General features: G+C 59.5%; 1 protein-coding gene across 2 annotated transcripts; it reads right to left on the reverse strand.

The window, feature by feature from the left end:
• Positions 1-1,373: 1,373 nt before the first annotated feature.
• Positions 1,374-18,416, reverse strand: HR (HR lysine demethylase and nuclear receptor corepressor). 2 transcript variants are annotated; one of them, XM_023216674.1, is made up of 19 exons: positions 16,981-18,416; positions 15,117-15,763; positions 13,595-14,387; positions 12,149-12,299; positions 11,878-12,071; positions 10,221-10,385; positions 9,362-9,451; positions 9,075-9,190; positions 8,187-8,268; positions 7,642-7,805; positions 7,293-7,535; positions 6,919-7,084; positions 6,681-6,750; positions 6,336-6,466; positions 6,076-6,195; positions 5,862-5,977; positions 3,822-3,986; positions 3,277-3,405; positions 1,374-2,731 (listed from the first exon to the last, which is right to left on the reverse strand). In XM_023216674.1, the coding sequence occupies exons 2-19, from the start codon at positions 15,720-15,722 to the stop codon at positions 2,669-2,671; spliced, it is 3,564 nt and encodes a 1,187-aa protein (XP_023072442.1). In that variant the 5' UTR covers positions 15,723-15,763; positions 16,981-18,416; the 3' UTR covers positions 1,374-2,668. The 2 variants fall into 2 exon arrangements, with proteins under 2 accessions (XP_023072442.1, XP_023072443.1); XM_023216675.1 differs by lacking the exons at positions 3,822-3,986; positions 16,981-18,416 and having other exon boundaries at positions 2,669-2,731; positions 15,117-15,722.
• Positions 18,417-19,067: the final 651 nt, after the last annotated feature.

Consider the following 19,067-nt stretch of genomic DNA (forward strand, 5'->3'; position numbering starts at 1 on the left):
AGTGAGGCATGGTGGATCACGCTTGTAATCCCAGAACTTTGAGAGGCCAAGGTGGGCAGATTGCTTGAGCCGAGGAGTTCGAGACCAGCCTGGGCAGTGTGGCAAGACCCTGTCTCCACGAAAACTACCAAAATTAATCAGGCATGGTGGCACGCACCTGTAGTCCCAACTACTCAGGAGGCTGAGGTGGGAGGATGGCATGAGTCCGGGAGGCAGAGGTTGCAGTGAGCTGAGATTGCGTCACTGCATTCCAGCTTGGGTGACGGAGTGAGACCCTGTCTCAAACGAAAGATGAAACGTAGGTAGGAATGGGTCATTCAGGACCACTTGGAACATGATCAGCTATAAAATAAAGCACATACATTGGAAGAAGGACAGAGAGGAGGGCAAGCCTGTCTTTAAATTCCACTAAGAGTTAAAACTATAATGTGAACAAGGTGGCTTGACTCAGAAAACTTGGTTCAAATCCCGTTCTGCCACTAAAATTGCTATACGACCTTGGGTAATTTACTTAATTGTAGTTTGCCTGTTTCTTCTGTAAAATGGAAATAAATCCTATCTGTCTCGAAATCATGATAACGGATTAACTGAAATCATTTTAATGAAAGGGGTGAAATGAGATTAATAATAATAATTATTATTATTATTATTTTAGAGACAGAGTCTTGCTCTGTTGCCCAGGCCGGAGTGCAGTGGCGTGATCTTGGGTCATTGCAATCTCCACCTCCCAGGTTCAAGTGATTCTTCTGCCTCAGCTTCTGGAGTAGCTGGGATTACAGGCGCCTGCCACCATGCCCGGATAATTTTTTTTTTTTTTTTTTTTTTTTGGTATTTTAGTAGAGACAGGGTTTCACCATGTTGGCCAGGCTGGTCTTGAACTCCTGACCTCAAGTGATCCACCTGCCTCTGCCTCCCAAAGTGCTGGGATTACAGGGGTGAACCACCTCGCCTGGCCAGATGAGATCAATTAAACGAAAACAATAGCAAAGTAAACGTAGAGTTCTCAGTTTTTTCTTTTCTCCTCTTTATCCCATAAAAAAATGAAAATAACTGAGTTCTCCAAACAATGAAGAAAGCCCTGCTTTTTAAAAAAATAAATAAATAAAGGATGATTTTGTAAATCATGGCAAAGCCACTTAATGGAATATAAGCAGTCATTTAAAATGAAGGTTAGGTAGCAACACAGAAAATAATGATGATATGGTGTTGAAAGAAAGAATGCAAGGACAAAACACAGCAATCCAGCCACGTGTACAGCAAATCCTTGGGGAAAGCACTGGGAGGGAATATGCCAAAATACTCATAGTAGTTGGAGGTGTGTAATGATAGGCTTGAAGGTGACTTTCTTATTTTCTAAATGTTCTGAAAGTATATTACACTTATAATAAAAAAAAAAAAACTTTATTTAATAAAAAAAAATTCCCCAAACCACAGCAGGAACAATTAGGTATGACAAGAATGGGAGTGCTTTTCTTTGTAGGGCTGAGATACACAAGGGAAGCCGGAGAGGGCAGAGCGCCACCGGAAGGCTGCAGGCATGGGGTGGAGACAAGGAGGGGTTGGCTGTCTGAAGCAGTCAGGCTCAGTCCCAGGGTGGCTGGGCCTGGCGTCGGTCACGGCCACCAAGGGCAGACAGGTGGGGCAAGGGCTCCTCTGGGCCACACTTCTGGATCTCCAGGTCAAGGTAGACGGGAGAGATGGGGCGGCCTGGAGCTTGCTGGGTGGAGTAGGGCTCCGGAGTCTCTGCATAGGGAGGTCACCTCGTGGCTGTGCCCCAGGACTCTGCCTTGCCTGCTGTTGTACTCAGGAGCATCTTCGGGGAATAGCCCTCCACCCTACCCAAAGGTTCCTCAGTGGGAGGCAAGGACCCAGGCCCTGGAGGAAGGAGGAAGAGCAGGCAGTGGTGTCCTGTCCCTCAGGCCCCAGCTCTGGGCTGCCCTACTCCATTTGCCTCTACTCTAGGGCAGATTTCCATGTCCCCCTCCTTCCCTGGACCATGTGGCCTGCAGGGGCAGGGCCAACCACACTGGCAGCAGTCACAAAACAACAGACTTTAATGGAAATCATGAAGGAGGGAAGCGGGCGGACCTGGAAGGGGCTGAGTGACATCGCCCATGCCGCTCCCTCAGCCAAGGCTGAGCAGCTCCTGATGCCACCCTCTCCTCACTCTCCCCAGATCTTTTGGCAGGAGGACAGAAGGTCAGGGACCCCTTGTTCAGCATGCCTGCAGTGAGCCCAGTGGGGATGCGGTGGTAGAAGCGGAGCTGGGGCAGTAGAGCAGGCTCAGCAGGAGTGAGCAGCAGGAGGAGGTGTTGCTTAAGCCAGAATGATTCCCGAGGTCCCTCAAGGAAGGGCTGTTTGTCTCCTGGGTCAGGGAGGAGTAGGGGTTGGAGGAAGTCAATCGACCCCAATACAGGCCTGGTACCATGGAGAGGGGCACAGGGTGGGGGAGGTGCCAGCCTGAGAAGAACAGGTGTGAGCTAGGTGGCACTGTGGTTGTTGGCTTAAGGGGGAGGGGAACAGGGTGCCCTGCTTGTTCCCAGAGTGGTGCTTGTGGCGTTGACCAGAAATCCTCAAGTCTCCTAGCATCATTCCCTGCTAAAGTTGTACCTGGGCTGAGCACTTGGTCTACCTGTCCCCACCCCGACCCCAAACACCCAGCATCCCTCTATTTGGCCTCCTGCAATGTCCCCACGGCCACCTTCACTGCTTGGAACACAGCCCAGTCCATCTAGGAAAAAGAGAGGACAAAGCATTTTCAGCCACATTCCTGGACCCCCCACTGTCCCCCAACCTACTTAAAAGGAATACTCTGGCCAGGTGCGGTGGCTTACACCTGTAATCCCAGCACTTTGGGAGGCCGAAGTGGGTAGAGCATTTGAGGTCAGGAATTCAAGACTAGTCTGGCCAACATGGTGAAACCCCACCTCTACTAAAAAAAAAAAAAAAAAAAAAAAAAAAAAAAATCAGCCAGATGTGGTGGTGGGCACCTGTAATCCCAGCTACTTGGGAGACTGAGGCCAGAGAATCGCTTAAACCCAGGAGGCAGAGGTTGCAGGGAGCTGAGATAGTGCCACTGCACTCCAGCCTGGGCAACAGAGCAAGACTCCATCTCAAAAAACAAAACGAAACAAAATAGAAAGAATACTCTGCCGCTGCACAGGGTAACTGTCTGCTTAGCACAGGGTGGGATCTACTATGTCCACCGAAGCTGTGGCACGGGGAGGTGGGAGGCTTGGGCAGCACACCCAGCCTGCTGGCCCATATCCCACTCACCTGGGCACAAAGCAGGCGGCAGTCAGGGTGAAGGCTGGATCCCTGGTGGCAGAGCTGAGCAGAGAGGGCAGAGGTCTCAGGGGAGAGGAAGTGCTGAGTGACGCTGACTGTGCTCACCAGGCCCTGCACCTGTGTCGGGGGAACATGGACAGTGAGGCTCAAGATCACACATCCTCTCCGTGTCCCCCTGGTCCCTGAGGTTCGCTTCCTCTAATGACACCCACTCCCGACCCCTAGCTCTCAGCAGATTCCTGGATGCACCACTGGACACCTCAAAGGCTGGGCCAAAACCGGGCCTCAGGACTGCCGGAGAGACCCCGAAGTCTCCCCGCGAGCCCCCTCACATCAGCATGCCCAGGAAAACAGGAGTGGACTCTTGGCTCAAGGCCTCTTGGCTCCCCAGTTTTCTCTTCCCCACAGCAGCGTGCGGCTCCCTGCCCTGCCCGGCTCTTGGGTATTGAGGGGATGTTAGACGCCTGCGGCCTTGATAGGGTCGCTCCTGCCATCCTGATCTCCCCGCAGAGCCCCTGCCCGCTGGGAAGCACCTGGTGGGGAGCCCCTGCAGGCACCAGCACGGCCTCTCCGGGGGCCTGGAGCAGGGTCCAGCAGCTCACGCCCCACTCCTCCCGCAGGCGCCGCCGCAGCCCTGCGTCCAGGTAGCAGCTGCCTGGGGCGCCAGGCTCCAGGGCGCCTGCCCCGGCCGGGCACACCTCAAAGAAGAGAAGGGGGAATGAGCAAGATGGGGAGGGAAGGGCAGGGCTGCAGGAGGATGGGACATGGACTTTCCGGAGGCCAGAGGTGGAGAAAAGAGCTGAAGGGTCAAGTCTTGAAGGGCCAGCAGGGAGGGTATGGTTGGGTTTGTTTGGGGCTGGGGCAGCTCAGGTTGGCAGAACACACACTTGGCTGGAAGGAGCTTAGAAGGAAGGGGTTCAAGGCCCTACAGGTGGGCAGACTGAATCCCTGCTTTTCTGGGGCTGGAGGCCTTTAACAGCCTCTGTGACTTCAGCCCCTCTGCTGCCTCTCTCAATGGTGCCCCTTTCTGCAAAGCCAAGGGAGACGTCCTGCATAATCCCAGTTCATAAACTGTCTACCAGGACTTCTTACTCTGGAATGGCCAGAACTGTGTGCTAAGTGGTGGGTGAGCAAGGAGCTGTATGTCCCTGGGGAGACAACTCAAAGCGTTCATCAGGGTCTCCCTAAGATTCTGGACATGGAAAAGGGAAGGACCACTGCGAGGCTGTGAGTGCCAGCGGGTGAACAGGCTTTCGGGCCAGGCCCAGGTCTCTGCAGCAGCCACAGCTACGGGGACCTCACAAGCCCAACCAGAGCAGGGAGCTCTCTGGGCAGGCAGGGACTTGCGGAGGCCAGAGGTGCCCAAGGAACATGTGCAAAGGGGACGCCGGCATCATGCTCCAACCCACCACCAGCCCAATCCACCCCCTTCAGCAAGGACCTCAGCCATTGCCCCTGGGCTTAGGGCTGCAAGATGGGGCCATCAGGGAAGGGAAGGCTAGTGAAGCCGATGGGACCCTAGAGGAGTCCCGGTTGGGTGCCAAGATTCCTTTGCCCTTGGAGATTCAGGTCCATCCTGGAGCTGAGCAGTGTTTCCCAGGCCACCCAGGGAGACTGTGCCCCTCAGCCCTGCCCCGTGAGTCACTGGGTTGGGCCGTGGGGACTGCCCACGGCCAGCCACACCCAGCCCGGAAGAGGCCATCTGCGTGTGGAGGTGTGCGCCCCTCTGCATGTCCCAGCATCTGTGTGTGCATCTACACATGTGTATGCCTGTGGGCAGGAGGAGTGCACACCATGCTGGCCTCTGCAAGTTTCCGTGCGTGCGCTTTGGCGAGGGGTGGCACTAGGTGGAAGTCTTTTCCCCAGGATAATGAGGGCCCAGCTGGACTTGGGAACCACGGGGCTGCCCTCGCCTTACCCCTGGACTCTCGTCCCCTGCGCCTCAAGCTTCTTGCCTCCAGCCCACCCCATCACTTTCCCCTTCCCTGGCTCCTCACCTGACGCATCTCTCCTTCCACTTCCCTCAGCCCCCTTCCTTGCTAGCCCCTCCAGGAGCATCTCCTCCAGGCAATCTCCCCTAACAAGATGCAAATACCAAAAGAGGGGCAGCAGGACGGAGTCTCAGAAGGAAGGGAAGGCTGCCTGCCTCCAGGAATAGCACAGAGTAGTCACCTGGGGCCATGACAGACAGAAGCTCAGATCCCAGCCCTGCCACTAAGCCTCGGTGTTCTCATTTGCCAATGGGAAAGGAGCAGTACCTGCCTCATGGGGCAGGGGACTGAGACAGGTAACAGATATTACGCCTAAGGCCCTGGTACCACGTCCAGCCTCAGGCAGCTGGTGCTGTCATTTCATCATCAGGTCCAGGCTCTCCTGCCACAAACCCCTGCCACTTCTCTGAGCCCCGTGGCAGAACTCCGGGTCCCCTCTGCCTTCTCTGCATCTGTCTGTGCGAGTTGGTCTGTGCAGCTCACCTTAGGGCGTGGGGTGGGGAGTGAGCACACTAGGGTGGGACTGGACAAGCTTCTAGGGCTGAGCAGGGGGAAGGGTAGGGCTCCCGGCTGCCTCCTCACCATCTGGAGAAAGCGGCGGATGCGCTGGGCGTCCTGTGCCCGGAACACGTGCCACACAGTGCTGACCTGGCTGCCCGGAGACCAGAGCCCCTCCCCGTCCAGGCCTGAAAGGAAGTCTGAGGAGGAAAGAGCAGTCAGGCAGGCCCTGGGCTGGTGGCAACGGACACTCGCCTCTGTATCTTGTCCCCGCTCCTGCGTCTGGCTGAGGACCTACCTTTCTGTGCCCGGTGCCAGGCAGGCAGTGGTGCCTCGGCGTGCACCAGGATGCTGACCAGGTCAGCCACCTCCACACAGAGGTTCTTGGTCCCCAGGTGTCCCCGGTGTGGGCTCACACCTGCGTGGCAATAGAGAAAGAACAGTTAGAAATGGAATCAGAGAAGCACTTGAAGCCCCAGGGCCTTGGCACAGATGCTCGTGTGCCCTGAGATGACAGGCACGGGAGTAGGGACTGAGCAGGAGTGGAGGGACACTCACCATAGGCTGCCCAGAGTTGGGGCTCCAGTGGACGCAGGGCAAGGCCAGGTGGGAGGTAGGAAGCCAGGTTGAGTTTTCCATGGTGGGCGCAGTACTCTGGGAGTGGCAGGCTGGCAGCTAGGTTCTCCACCCTATGGGGCGAGGGGGTCATGCCCAGCAGGCCCAACCCGCACACCAGAGACCCCATCAAGGCCCTCCCACTGCCAGGGTAACTCCCAGAGGGCAAGCATGAGAGTACCGGGGGGCACAGGGTGGGGGTGGGGGGCAGAGGAGGAGGGGAGGGCTGAACCAGGCGGGGCCTGCAGTGGCTGGGGAGGTAGGGCTGGCCCTTGGTGACATACACACCTGCTGCTGTCCTCATCCCCCAGAGCTCGATGCAGCAGGAGGACAGAGCCCTCGTCTGACTTTGGGCGAACTACAGGAGGAGATAGAATGACCGTTGGCCTCCTCGGCTCCAAAGCCCCTGCCCCGGCAGCAGCAACACCTGCTTCCAGCCCCTCAGGGTTACTCTGGGACTCCTCTGCCACCCGGTCCCTAGGGCTTGGGCTCCCAGCTCCCTCTACCCTGTGTCGGGGACACTTACGCTCAGGCCAGGAGAAGCCCTCCCAGAATGCTGTGCTGCCCAGGCTGGTGGGCTGGGGAGGACCGAGGGGACTCAGCGCCTGCACCTGGCCTCCAAGCGCCCCAAGAGCTTCTGTCCCCCACAGGTTGCCCTGCAATGTCCTTTGGATCCCTGACACCAACACAGGCTGTGGTGGGAAAGGAAGGAGGCCATGAGGAGAATGGCCAGGGTGCCCGGCATGGCCAGGCAAGAGTGTGTTGTAAGGGCAGTAGAACAGCTCAGGGACAGCCCTCTTGCTCCCTCTGAGCCATTAGGTCTGTCTGGGCCTAGGGACCAAGGCCCCAAGAGGCAGGTGGGGTGGCCAGGGCTGGGAGGGGAGGGGCAGAGCGCCTCACCTGGCCCTGCCTCCAGTGCTCCTGGAAGAGGTGGAAGCCACGCCGAGGCCGAGGCCGGGGCTCCTGCAGCCACAGCAAAGCCCCCGGGGGAGGCAGTCGGGGCCGCACTGGAGAGAGGGGCAGGCCCAGGCCCTTGCGCAAGCCCGGGCCAGCTCGAAGCCCCGGCCCCAGGGCTTTCTCCTGAATCTTCCGTTCCACCACCTGTGCGATAATGCTGTCCAGGATGTTGGTGATGCGGTCGTCCTGCAGGAAGGGGCACAGTGGCTCAGGACCCGCTGGGCCCCGCAGGGAGGGCAGGCCCAGCCTCTGGTCCCCTGGCTCCTAGCCCTCCCTCCATGCCCTCACTCACACTGGGCAGGGCCGGAGTGACGGGGGCGAAGGCCATATGTATTCGCTCATGGCCCAAGCAGAGTTTGACCGCGGTAGAAGCCAGCAGTTCGCAGAGAGAAGGACAAGGCAGGGGCGCTTGGCCAGCACGGTCCTCTGCTGGGGTCTCAGTGGAATCGGGGGTCTCTGTTGGGGGGAAGATGGTGGGGGGCTTCGCGGTTGGTCCTTCCCCTTCCCCTTGAGGCCCTCTTGCCCATGCTGCTCTTCCCTCTCTTCCTGGCCGAGCCCACTCTCTCCCCAGCCAGCATCCCCCACCGCAGCTCTGCACTGGGTCTCCCCACTCTACTGCCTTTCCTGCTGGCAGCTCCGGAGCCTCTAAAAAGAGGGGTTCAGGGGAATCTGGCCAAAGAAGGTGTTCGGAGGCGTGTCCTGAGGGGAGTGGTGGAGATTATTGGGGGTGGGACGGTTGCTAAATCCCTGGAGACTTCTGCTGGCTGTCCCCTCCTGCCTCAAACTCTGGCCCAGCCTCCCTCCTGCACAGGCCGAGGGGCAAGAGGAGCCGCTCACCCTCTTTGATGCTCTTGGTCCTGTGGGTGTCGCCATTGCACGAAGGTTGTGGAGTTGGGGGCATTTTCTGTGTCAATTCCTTCTGTTAAACCCATCCACCACCCCCCAATCCAACCAGAGATTTTAAAATGGCAGACACGGTTCAACACAACCCACAAGAATGAACAATGGACTCTTGTCAGTCCTAAAATCATGTTTACAGGAACAAAATGCTATAGGATATAACATTAGGTGGAAAAAAGTTGCTCGTAGACTTCTACCTATGGTAGGGTCTGTAGTCTACTGAAATAGACAAATGGCTGGAAAGAAATATGTCAAAACTAATGGTGGCATTAAGGTCATCGTCATTTTCTTCCTTATACTTGTCTGTATATTTAGAAAATTTTCCAAATTTTCCACAATGGGTATATAACACAGTGTCTGGCACCCAAAATGCATTCAGTGAACGATGTACTTTGAATGGATGACTTTTATAAGAATAGCATGAACGTCATAAAAACTTCAAATGCACATTGAGCGCCTGCTGGGTGTTAGGTGCCGGGGATACTGAGAAGGCGGGCCAACACTCCACCCAAAGGAACCCATGGCCTGGGGACCGGGCCATACCAACAAGCACCTCTAGCGTGATGTGGCAAGCGCTGAACTAGAATACGCACAGAGTAGGGCAGATACGCTACAGGAAGGCAGGGGGTGAGGACCTCCAGGGTGTGGGGGCGGGAGGGGCCAGCGCTCAAGATCGTGCATGGCCCCAAGGTGGGAATTAGCCTGATTCCACAGGCTTCTCTCTTGCTCTTCATCCCCACCAAAAAAACAAAGGGGGCCAAACCCCTGCAAAGGTCAGTCATTTGCAGGCATGGTACCCAACCGGTGGCATGCCCTGGGTCTTACCTGCTGGCCTGCATCCCCGGGGGCCCACACCCGGGCATCAGCTTGGCAGGGGCAGTGCCCCCGGATATCAAACTTGACCCAGACCTGGTGCATTGCAGTGCTCAGCTCTGCCAAAGCTGGGGGTGGGGGTGGGCAGGAGAGGGAGGTTGGTGGTGAGTGTAGACCAACAGGCAGCTTGGCCTCGCCAAGCAGAAGGGCATGGCACTTGGGGGAGGGATAATCAGACAGGAAGCTGGTCTCTCTCAGGACCCAACCTCTGCACGCCGCACCCCTCCAAGATGGCTCACCCTGGCTGGAGACAAACTGGGTCAGCATCAGGGAACAGGCAGCGTGCCCAGCCTCCTGCGTGCACTCCTCCGTGGACTGCTCCCGAGAGCCTGTGGGGCAGGAAGGGAAAAGCTGCAGGTCCAGAAATCAAGGTAATCACTGGTTAAGGTCAGAGAAGGTCAGGACACGATATCTAAATCAGGGGACTCAATAGTCCATAAAACTCGTGCTTTCTGGGAAACCTGGGTCACACAGAGACATAGCACTCTTTGCTTGTAGAATGCACAGCCTTTAACGTGCTGAGATGCTTTGCAAGCCCTTAGGCTAACCACGTGGAAGACAATGTTCTAAAATGTATCTGACCCTGGAGCTCTTTTTGGTCATTCCTACTGGAACACAGGGAAATTTCAAGCTCTCACATGGCCAACTTGAGCCAAGGGGGAGAAAGCTGAGAACCATGAAAAGAACAGGACGAAATCAGAAGACCTGAGTCTAAGTCCTGGCTGCAACACTTTACTAACTGTGTTACCTTGGACAAGTCACTTATCCTCTGAGTTTTTCTTATCTGAAAAGCAAAAGCAATAATGCCCACTTCACAGTGTTACAGCAGGTTTTAAAAGGTGCCCGCTGAACAGAGTGGGAGACAGCGAGTAGGCACATTCGTCTTTGTTTAAGGGTGGTCAAGGGCGCAGGCATGGTCCTCTGATCTGCAGAGAGGGGAAGTCTGCTATAAGGGCATTGAGCCACCGTGGCTGAGGCTGGGGCTGCGCAGGGAGTAGGGGGCTTTTGGGGGAGAGGCAGTCAACGAATGACCACAGGCTTGCAGCAGTCCCCCTGAGGGTTCCATCCCGCCCTCCCACCCCCAGCCCCTCTCCCTACCTGCTTTCTCCCTGGCCCGCCCAGTGCCTGCCAAACGACCGCAGGCCACACACAGCCGGTGGCTGCAACGGGGACATCGCCAGTGGGTGTTGAAGAGTCCGTGGTGGCAACGGCTGCAGCAGCGTGGAATGCCTGGGTTGTTCTCTGTCACGGCTGGCCCTTGGCCTGCTGACCACGGAGAGAACAGGGTCAGAGGGTGAAGGCAACAGGCCCCAGTGGAAGGCTTCATGTGGCAAGGGTCCAGGCAGGGGCAGGAGAAGCAGAAGCAGCTTCCATGGAGGGGCCCCCCAGGGAAGGGGGACAAGCCCCTCGACAGCTACCCACTGCTTACTCCTCAGCCCTGTCAAGAGCCTGGCTGCAGAAACCATCCTGTCCAGCAAAGTTCTCCAGGGATAGTGGAGGCCTCAGCTCCACCATTCCTGCCCCACACTCAGCCCTGCCCCAGGGACTTCCCCACTGGCCCTGCATTGCTAACCCACACCACTTCTAGCGCATTCTTTCTTCCACCTCCTTCCCTCCAAGCCGTATGTGCTACCAGAAATGGTAACCATGCTCAGGTGCCATTTCCTCCAGGAGACTTTGTTGTCGTTGTTTTGAGACAGGGTCTCACTCTGTCACCTAGGCTGGAATGCAGTGGTGTGATTACAGCTCACGGCAGTCTCCATCTCCTGGGCTCAAGTGATCCTCCCACCTTGGCCTCCCAAAGTGCTGGGATTACAGGCATGAGCCACTGCACCCAGCCAGGAGTGGGGTTTTCTAAGAGCCGAGTATCAGACTAAGCCATTGTTGGTAGGTGGAAAAGGTGCCACTGAGTACAGTTCAACAAACGCCTTGCCTTTGGGTGCAGGGGATTCAGAGGTGGTCAGGACTTGGCCCTGCCACACAGTGCACACATTCTGGGTAGGGAGATGGACCCATAAATATGGCAATGACTGTGGCACCATGAGGCGGGTGCTGGAGGAAAATGCCAGGGAAGGGTGAGGATGGGAATGCGGGGAGCTTCCCAAGAGGGCCCCAGAGGATGAGTAAGTTTTCATTCACCAGGTAGAAAGGGAGGAGCAGGGCATTCCAGACACAGGGACAGCCAGTGCCAAGGCCTGAGGGGATGACAAGCTCCAGGGAGCCGGGAAAGGAAGGATGGGTGGCGTGTGTGCTGGGAACCCAGGCTGGGAGTGGCAGGAGCCGACAGGGAGCAGGGAGCTGGCTGAAGATGCACCAAGGGGCCTGGCCTGTCTGAGGCAAGAGGGAGCCCTGGGAGTCTCCACCTAAAAACTGACCGGCAGCCCAGGGCTGTGTGCTTACAAGGAACTCCCTCTGCTGTGGAAAGGCGACCAGAGGGAGCGCCTGCAGCCAGAGGGACCTTAGCCCAGGTCCTGCCAGCCCTCCAGGCCCGGGAGCTTCGCCTGACCCCCAAGCCCTCAGGAGCTCCCCCGCCTCCCAGTGCCTTGCAGATACTTGGCACTCATTCTTGTTTTCCCAGCAAGCCCAAGAACTGGGCTGTACCGAGTCTGACACCTTCCTGATGTCCCCTCCCAGGCCAGGAGCTCTTCCAAGGTTGCCTTAGGTCTAGGAGCCGGCAGTGTGGGTGGGGTCAGGGGAGGGACACCTGGGGCTCCCCCTACAGAGACCCCATGCAGACCCAGGAGGTCCTGTTCACCTTCCCGCTGGGCCCAGGCCAGGGCTTCCCGCTCCCTCCGCAGCAGGCGGCACAGTCGGTCCCCCAGACCACTGAGCAGATGCTTGGCGAGGCCTGTGCTGAGCCCGCCATCAGGGCCGGACCCTGGGCCTTCCTCAGAGCTGGAGTTGGCGGCTGTGTCTTCCTCCTGCTGCGGTTCCCCTCCCAGAGGTGATCTGGAGAGAGGGCAGGGGGAGATGAGGAGGGAGCCCTGGCGGGAGGGCACTGGAGGCGTCCAGGGGCAACGGCTCACCTCCGCACTTGCTGAAAGTGGCCGGCGGGCCCTCCACCCTCTCCAGCTGCCTGGGCACAACTTTGGCATTGAGCCAGTTTTGCAGGGAGAGCCACGCATGGTATGTCCTGAAGTCCTGGGTCCTGGAGACTGGCCTGGCCATCTCGGGGTCCTGAGGGGACAATGCGGAGGTCAGGAGTCTGGGCTTCCTGGGCTGCTAAGAACCCCATCCCAGCCTTAGCGCCCGCCCCGTCCACACTCAGAGCCAGCCCAGTTCCTCGCCCGAGGCCTCTGAAGCTTAATTCAGAACCAGCAAGAGTGGACCAGGCATCTGGAAGGCTCGCACGCCAGGCTGAGCAGGGAGTCTGAGGATGCCCTGACACGGACCGGCAGCCGAGGGAAGAGGTTGTCTGTGTGTTGAGCCCAAGGCTTTGGGCAGCTGGGGCGATCATCCTGACACATGTGCAGGATCCAGTCAGTGTAGACTTTGGATAGCTCCACTGAAGGCTTAGTGATACCACTGGCTGTATGACATGAGGAGATAATCCCAAAGTGGACGGAGGGCGCCGGAAGGTGAGAAGGCCGGAGAGTTTCGACACAGGCCACAGGTGCAGTAACCCAAGAAGGCGAAGGGGCCAACTTCCCAGCCAGGGCAGAGGCCTGGGAGGGCACACACAGGCCCATGCCAGGTGCAGGGGCATTTGAGCAAGGCCATGGAGAGTCCTGATCCACACCCAGCCGTCCAGGAAGCTGAAAAACTGAAGTGATCCCGAAGAACTGAGGCTGAGGCCGGCAGTGCCAGGCCTTCCGTGGAGGGCACAGTGTAGCAGACGACTCCAGGGTGCGCCCAGAGCGCTAACACTGGCAGAGTCCAAACTGAGTATCCAGTTCCCTCTGGCCAAGAGAGCAGCCATTCCTGGGGCAGGACAAGGGATCCTTCAGGAGAAGCGATTCCCCAAACAGGAATTTGTGGCACAAGCAGTCATCGCAGTGAACATTTACTGAGTGTTCACTGGGTGCCAGGAATTCTTCCAAGCCCTTGCTATGAATTATTCTAGCATTTAACTTTTACAGCAGTCTTCCTGAGGTAGGTGCCATCTTCATCCCTATTTTATAGATGAAGTAACTGAGGCCCAGAGAGGTGAAGTTGCTCATCCTAGGCCCCACAGCTACCAATCAGCAAAGTCAGGGACGAGGTGCTCTGGCTCCAGAGCTGTGCTCTGAACCACGTCATTATACTGCTACCAACACACCAGGGCTTGGGAGGAGACAAAGATAGAAGCTACTTGCTAGAAGGCTCTGGCCTAGAGATGCTGAAGAACTCCCAGAGAGCCAGAGCGATCCAGGTGGGAGCCTAACCACTGGCTGTGGTCCATTCATAAAGCCTACGGACCCCGCCCCATGCGAAGCCCCAGCCCCGGCTGCCCCCTCCCACGCAGGGCCTGCAGCCCCTCCCGGCCCCCTTACCTCTCTGGTCATCATGCTGTCCCGAGTCCGCCTCCTTGTTCCCTATCGATGTGTCCCGCACCTCCTGCCAACCCCCAGCCCCCTGTTCTGCAGTGCCTGGGAAAGGGTCCGGGGGCCGCTTGGGGGCTGGGCCGCCCACTGCTTCTTGGATCTCAGGGCTGCCTGCCCTTTTGAGGGCCCGGAGCTGAGCAACCGGCCTCTCCTCGGCCTCAGGGCAGCCGCGTGGACATTCAAACTGCTCTGAGTGCCGTGTGAGCCATGTCTTCTTCAGTTTGGTGTGGTGGCTGGGGGGGCAGGCCCTGGGGCCAGAGGCCTTGTTCACTTCCTCACTGGGTTCACTGGCTCCACTGGCACCCCCCTCCAGGCCCTCCTGGCACTTCCCACAAGGGCCAAGACCCCCATCTTTAGTGGGTGGATAGGATGAGCAGCAGCCCCGCTGGGTGATAGGTGGCTCGGGAGAGGGGCACCTTGGTGTGGCTGCTGGCCCCAGCTGGTACCCAAGGCTCCCACCGCTTGGTCCAGCCCAGACGTTGCCAAGAGTATGAACGAGGCCTGGGGGATAAGCGGGCCAGGGGGTCCGGGGCACAGTGTCTGGCTGCCCCAGGAAGAGTGGGCAAGGATTCTCCTGACGGCCAGCTCCCATCTCTCCATCCCTCTGGTGCAGTGAAGGACGTTCGGCCTCGCCAGCTCTCTGCAGGTGCCCCCCAGGGTTTAAACCCAACAACCCAGGTTCCGCAGCTGCCAAGGGCTCTTTTGCCAACCTGAGAATGCTCGGATCCTTGTGGTAAAAGCCCTAAAGAGGGGAGAAAGTGTTACACCTGGGCTGACTTGAGTTCCCCGTGCCTAAATGTATGGGCAGAACTGACAAGTAAGAAGGAAGGGGAGAATACTGAAGCCCTCACATTCTGATTAATAAATGGCACTGCCCTAGGTCTCTGGAGTGCCTCTGACACTGTCCTGGCAACCCCCACCTCCTCCCCCAGGATTTCTCAGACTTCCTCACAAGGAAGTCTAAGAACTAAAGGGTGAATGCCTGGCACAGCCAAAGGGCATCCAGGGTCTGTTTGGGTCATTTGGCGTCCTGTGCCATACTGAGTTTTAAGTGTTTTAAAATCTCATCCCTGGGAGTGGGAGTCATCTATGGGGGAGGTGCCCTAGACATGGGCCATGGGGTCCCCTGCACATCCCATTCTCAGATAGAGGGGCCTTGTCTGCCCGCCCATCTCCTCCCAGGACAAGCCACACATTCCAAGGCCACAGTTCCCAGGACCTTATCCTAGGCAGACAATGGGTGAGTCAGTGGCTGCAATGACCTGAGGGCAGGGGAGGGCTAGAGAGATGGAACTGCTCAGGGGAGGGCTTGCTTGGGGTTGACTGTGGGGCCTGGGACAGCTCCACGCTGATAGACCCCTCTACCTCGGTGCTGCCTTCTCTTTTCATCACAGTGGAAGAACAGCTTGGGGACCACCGAGCCACTTTGCAAGGCCACAGCCGCAGGTACCCTCTCTGCCCCTGCACTCACCTTGCTGCCTAAGCTGAAGGCAGAGGGCACTTTGGGCTGGCCCCCGGAGTGTATCCAGGGGTGTGGGGCCAGGGGCCAGTCACGTGGACGCTCTGGGGGCAGGCCAGACACTAGGTAGGGTGGCAAGCAGGTGGGCACCCAGAAGGGAGCTCGCTCCAGGATCTTGGTCTCCAGAAGGAAAGGGCAGCTCCAGGGCCGGAAGGCCACAGGGTCACTCTTGAGATGGCCACCACTATGCTCAGGCATCAGGGGGCCACAGCGAGGTGGGCACGCTGGCCCGCAGAATGCCAGTGGATGGGTAAGCATGGCCTCCTTCCAGCGCAGTCCCTCTTTGCTGCCCAGCCAGTTGACCTTCCTCTCCCCATTCTGGGGACCCTCGCCCTCCACGAGCGGGAGCGTGTCCTTGGGGCCCTGGAGGAAGCCAGGGGGAAGCCAGGAGTCTGGGGTGCTTGGGATGCCCCCCCAAAAGGGAGCAGGCTCTCCCAGGCACAGCGGCCCACGGTGCAGGCCATCTCGAGGCGGACTGCTGGGCTCCTGTCTGACGATGCCGTTCTCTGCGGCCGTCTTCTCCCAGGTGCCCTTCAGGAAGCTGGGCGTACTCTCCATCACTCTCCTGCCCTCATGGGGCTCTCCCAGAGGGGGGGTCCCTGGAGCATAACCATCAAAGCATGAGCTTCTGGGGCACATTCCCCAAGCACCTTACTGCCTGGCACAGAGTGGGCACTGCCCTGGCAGCACCGAGGCAGCTCAAACCAGTAAGGCAAGTGCCAGCCCACAACTGGGCACCGTGCTGCCTCTCCACATGCAGCCAGATGCCTCTTGCTCCTCCAGTATGGGGATATCATCCCTTCCCCAAATTCCACTTAGGCCAGTGCACCTCAGCAGAGGCTGCCATCGCTAGTAGGGCATGTCGTGGCCTCACGGAGCTAGGAATCTGCTCACGACCCATGAGGCAGGACAGAAAGTGGAAGGCCCTGAACGAGGAAAAAGGCTGGATCCTGAGCCTGACTCTGTCCTATGCTGCGTGGCCCGGGGCAAGTCATGTCACTCCTCTGGGCCTCAGTGTGCCCTTGAGGATTGAGTCGTCTCAGAGGATTCTTCTCATCCTGCAATCAGTGGTTTTGGGGGTGCTGCTAGCCCAACCCTAGCCTACAGCCCCAGCCAGGTTTGTAGCCGTGGGAAGTGCAGGCCTGGCAGGCTGGAGTCACTGGGGAAAGCTGCCAGCCAGGGCCGCTGGCCGTGTCTCTCTCTACACCTGGGCGGCCCTGAGTCAGCCTCTTCCCAGAGCCCTGCAGTTTCTCGGCTTCTCAAGCAGAGTCCCAGGACAACTGCAGGGGGCTAGGAACCCCGCCCTGGCCCCCGGCGGGAAGAACGCGCCGGCACAAGAGAGGGGGATTAAGAAGCCTCAGCTGGATGGGTCAAGTTGCCCTAGCCCCGCCAGCAGTGACAGGGCAGCCGCCACCGCCGCTGGAAACTTCAGCTTGGCGGGGAGGGGAGAAGGAAGGAGGCGGGGAAAGCGGGCTGGGCCCCAGAGAGAGGCAAGGGAGGGAAAATTGAACGTGCGTACAAGGGACCAAGATGACAGGTGGCACTAGAGCGGCAGCGCTCTCTTGGCGCGGTCCCCTCGGCCAGCGCGACGAAGCCCCAGGCAGGAGGCGACGGCGCAGTGGCAGAGGGCGCCCAGGTTTTCTGGAGCCACGGCTCCGCCGTGGTCTGGCCGCGTCGGGGGTCCTAACTTTCAGGTGTCAGAATGGGTGGCCCAGCCCAGAGGGGCACGGGGAACTCACTCCGTACGGGCACCGCAGGCTCGGCTCAGAAATCCCCCGACACGAGTGTCCCCAGACGGCGCGCTCCTGGTGCTTACCTGGGCTTCACCGGCCGGTCGCGGCGCAGGCGGTGGCGGTCGTCGTGGCCGGCACCGGGCGCCTGCTCCCCATGGGCCAGTTCCGGGGCCTCCCGGCCGGCGGGCGAGGATACGTTCTCCCGCTCTGCTCAGCGCGCTCGCGCTCTCCTTTCCCCGGGGCGGCGGGGGCGCTCTAGGGCCGCAGGTTGGAGGGGTCGGACTCCGGGATCTGCAGGATGCGGCACACCGCGCGGATCGGCCGCACCAGCTTCTGGGCCGAGGCCGTGGGTTGCGCCATGGGACGCCGAGACTCCGTGCTGCGCCGCGGGGAGGGCCGGGCCGGGGCTAGGGAGCGGGTGCCCCCGGAGGGAGAGAAGGCGCCGGGCCGGGGGGAACACGCGCCCCGGGTCGGAGATGGCCGAGGGGGGGGAAAGGCCGGGGGGCCGGGGGGGGGGGTCGTGCCTGGATGGGGGTGCCGATCCTGGGACCCAGGAGAGAGGCACCGGCGAGGGCGCAGTACCGCGCAGCGCGGCTAATGGAGGTAGAGCGCGGCGGAGAGCGCAGCAGGACCTCTGATCGCCATCGCCAGACGCGCAACTGAGAGTGGGGAAGCTGCTCCGCCGGTTTCCTCCTCCAGCACCCTGCGGGAAACAGGAGCCCGTGATTCGGCGGCCGCGCCTGGGCCTGCCCCCTCCCGGGCCCCGGGGGCTTCCGCCAACGCCCCGGCGATGCCACCGGCTGCGCACGGGGAGAATGAGCCCTTTGTTCCCCCTCCCCCCCGCCGCACCCGGGCGCCTGCCGAGAGAGGCTCCCCCGGGGCAGTGTGCCAGCTTCCCAGCCGCCCCACCCTCCCGTGGGCCCGGCCCCGGAGCCTGGCAGGCGGGCGGCACCCCCACTATAGGTGCCAAGCCCGGGAACTGGAGCAAAGGGCGGGAGGGGCCGGACCAGGCCACGGTGGGGCGGGGTGCCCCCCAGGGTGCTAGGGCGGGGTGGCTGGGAGGGGGCAGTGCCAGAGCTGGCAGGGGCAGACGAGTTCTCACGGGTCAGTGATGGGTGCTCTGGCCCATGCCAGCCGTGCTGTGCCTGCCGGGCCACTGGCTCCTGGTCCTCTCCAGCTCTGGCACATGGCACGCCCCACTGGCCTGTGTCTGCCCTGCCTCATCCTCACCTGGTGAAGCTGCTCTTTGCCATCTTCCACCCCAAACCTTTCCCAAACCCCTTCCAGAGCCCAAGGGCACAAAGGGTTGCGGCCTAGGACCTCTGGGAGGGCCTGGGCTCGGGTCTGTCCCTGGTCTAAGGGCCTTGATTTCGCCAAATGTCTGGAGAGGTCATGGGCCCAGATGAGCTCCCACACCGGCTCCAGACCTCGGGCTGTGAGTGTCTGCCCCATCCCCAGGGTTCCTGGTGCTTCCAGGCCAGGGGCTGGAGAGGCGCCCATGGGAGTGGCTCCCGGGAGAGCACAGAGAGGAGGAGAGGAAATGGAAAAGCAGGGCACCCTCCACCCGAGGAAGCATCCCGGCTCCGCTGCGGGGGTGGTTCCAGTGCAGACACAAACAGACAGATTCAAACACACACAGACAGATTCAGACTCACACAGAAACCCACACGCCCAACGGGCGCTTCCCTTCCCCTCAGGCACCCACCTCCCACCCTCAGCTACCCTGGCTCCCTGAGGAAGCCATCCTCAGCCTGCCTGGGACAGAAGCTGCACTCCCTCTTTCCCATCCCATGGAAGCGATGGGTTCTGGATGCCTCTAGTTTGGTCCCAAGTCACACCACCATCCCCGCAGAGGGAAGCCCTGAAGAGCCAGGAGCCTTCCTCCTAAGGGATGAGCGAGGCCTAGAGCCTTCTACCAATTGAGAAGAGTGGGGGTCCTGGGGAACGGGGGTCTAAAGGAGTGGGCACTGGGCCGGACTTGGGCTGTGTTGGCATCGATTCACCCTGCCCCTGGCCTCCCCCCAGAGGCCAGTTCTGTGGGAAGGCAGGCTGGTAGGGGTTGTTTACATGACTGAGTAACACTCCCTTCCTCCCCAGCTCCCCTGAGGGTGGCTGGGACCTGAGTATGCCAGGGGAGATGCTTGCAGAGGGTCTAACATGGACTGGAGGC

Source organism: Piliocolobus tephrosceles, chromosome 7 (genome assembly GCF_002776525.5).
Source record: "Piliocolobus tephrosceles isolate RC106 chromosome 7, ASM277652v3, whole genome shotgun sequence".
NCBI classification, from domain to species: domain Eukaryota; kingdom Metazoa; phylum Chordata; class Mammalia; order Primates; family Cercopithecidae; genus Piliocolobus; species Piliocolobus tephrosceles.

Excerpts from the sequence above, each read along its gene's own strand:
- HR (XM_023216674.1), bottom strand. The coding sequence starts at position 15,722 with ATGGAGAGTACGCCCAGCTTCCTGAAGGGCACCTGGGAGAAGACGGCC. Across the intron at positions 6,196-6,335 it reads CCAACTCTGGGCAGCCTATG|GTGTGAGCCCACACCGGGGA; the intron begins GTGAGTGTCCCT and ends ATTGCCACGCAG. Across the intron at positions 2,732-3,276 it reads GCCGCCTGCTTTGTGCCCAG|ATGGACTGGGCTGTGTTCCA; the intron begins GTGAGTGGGATA and ends TCTTTTTCCTAG.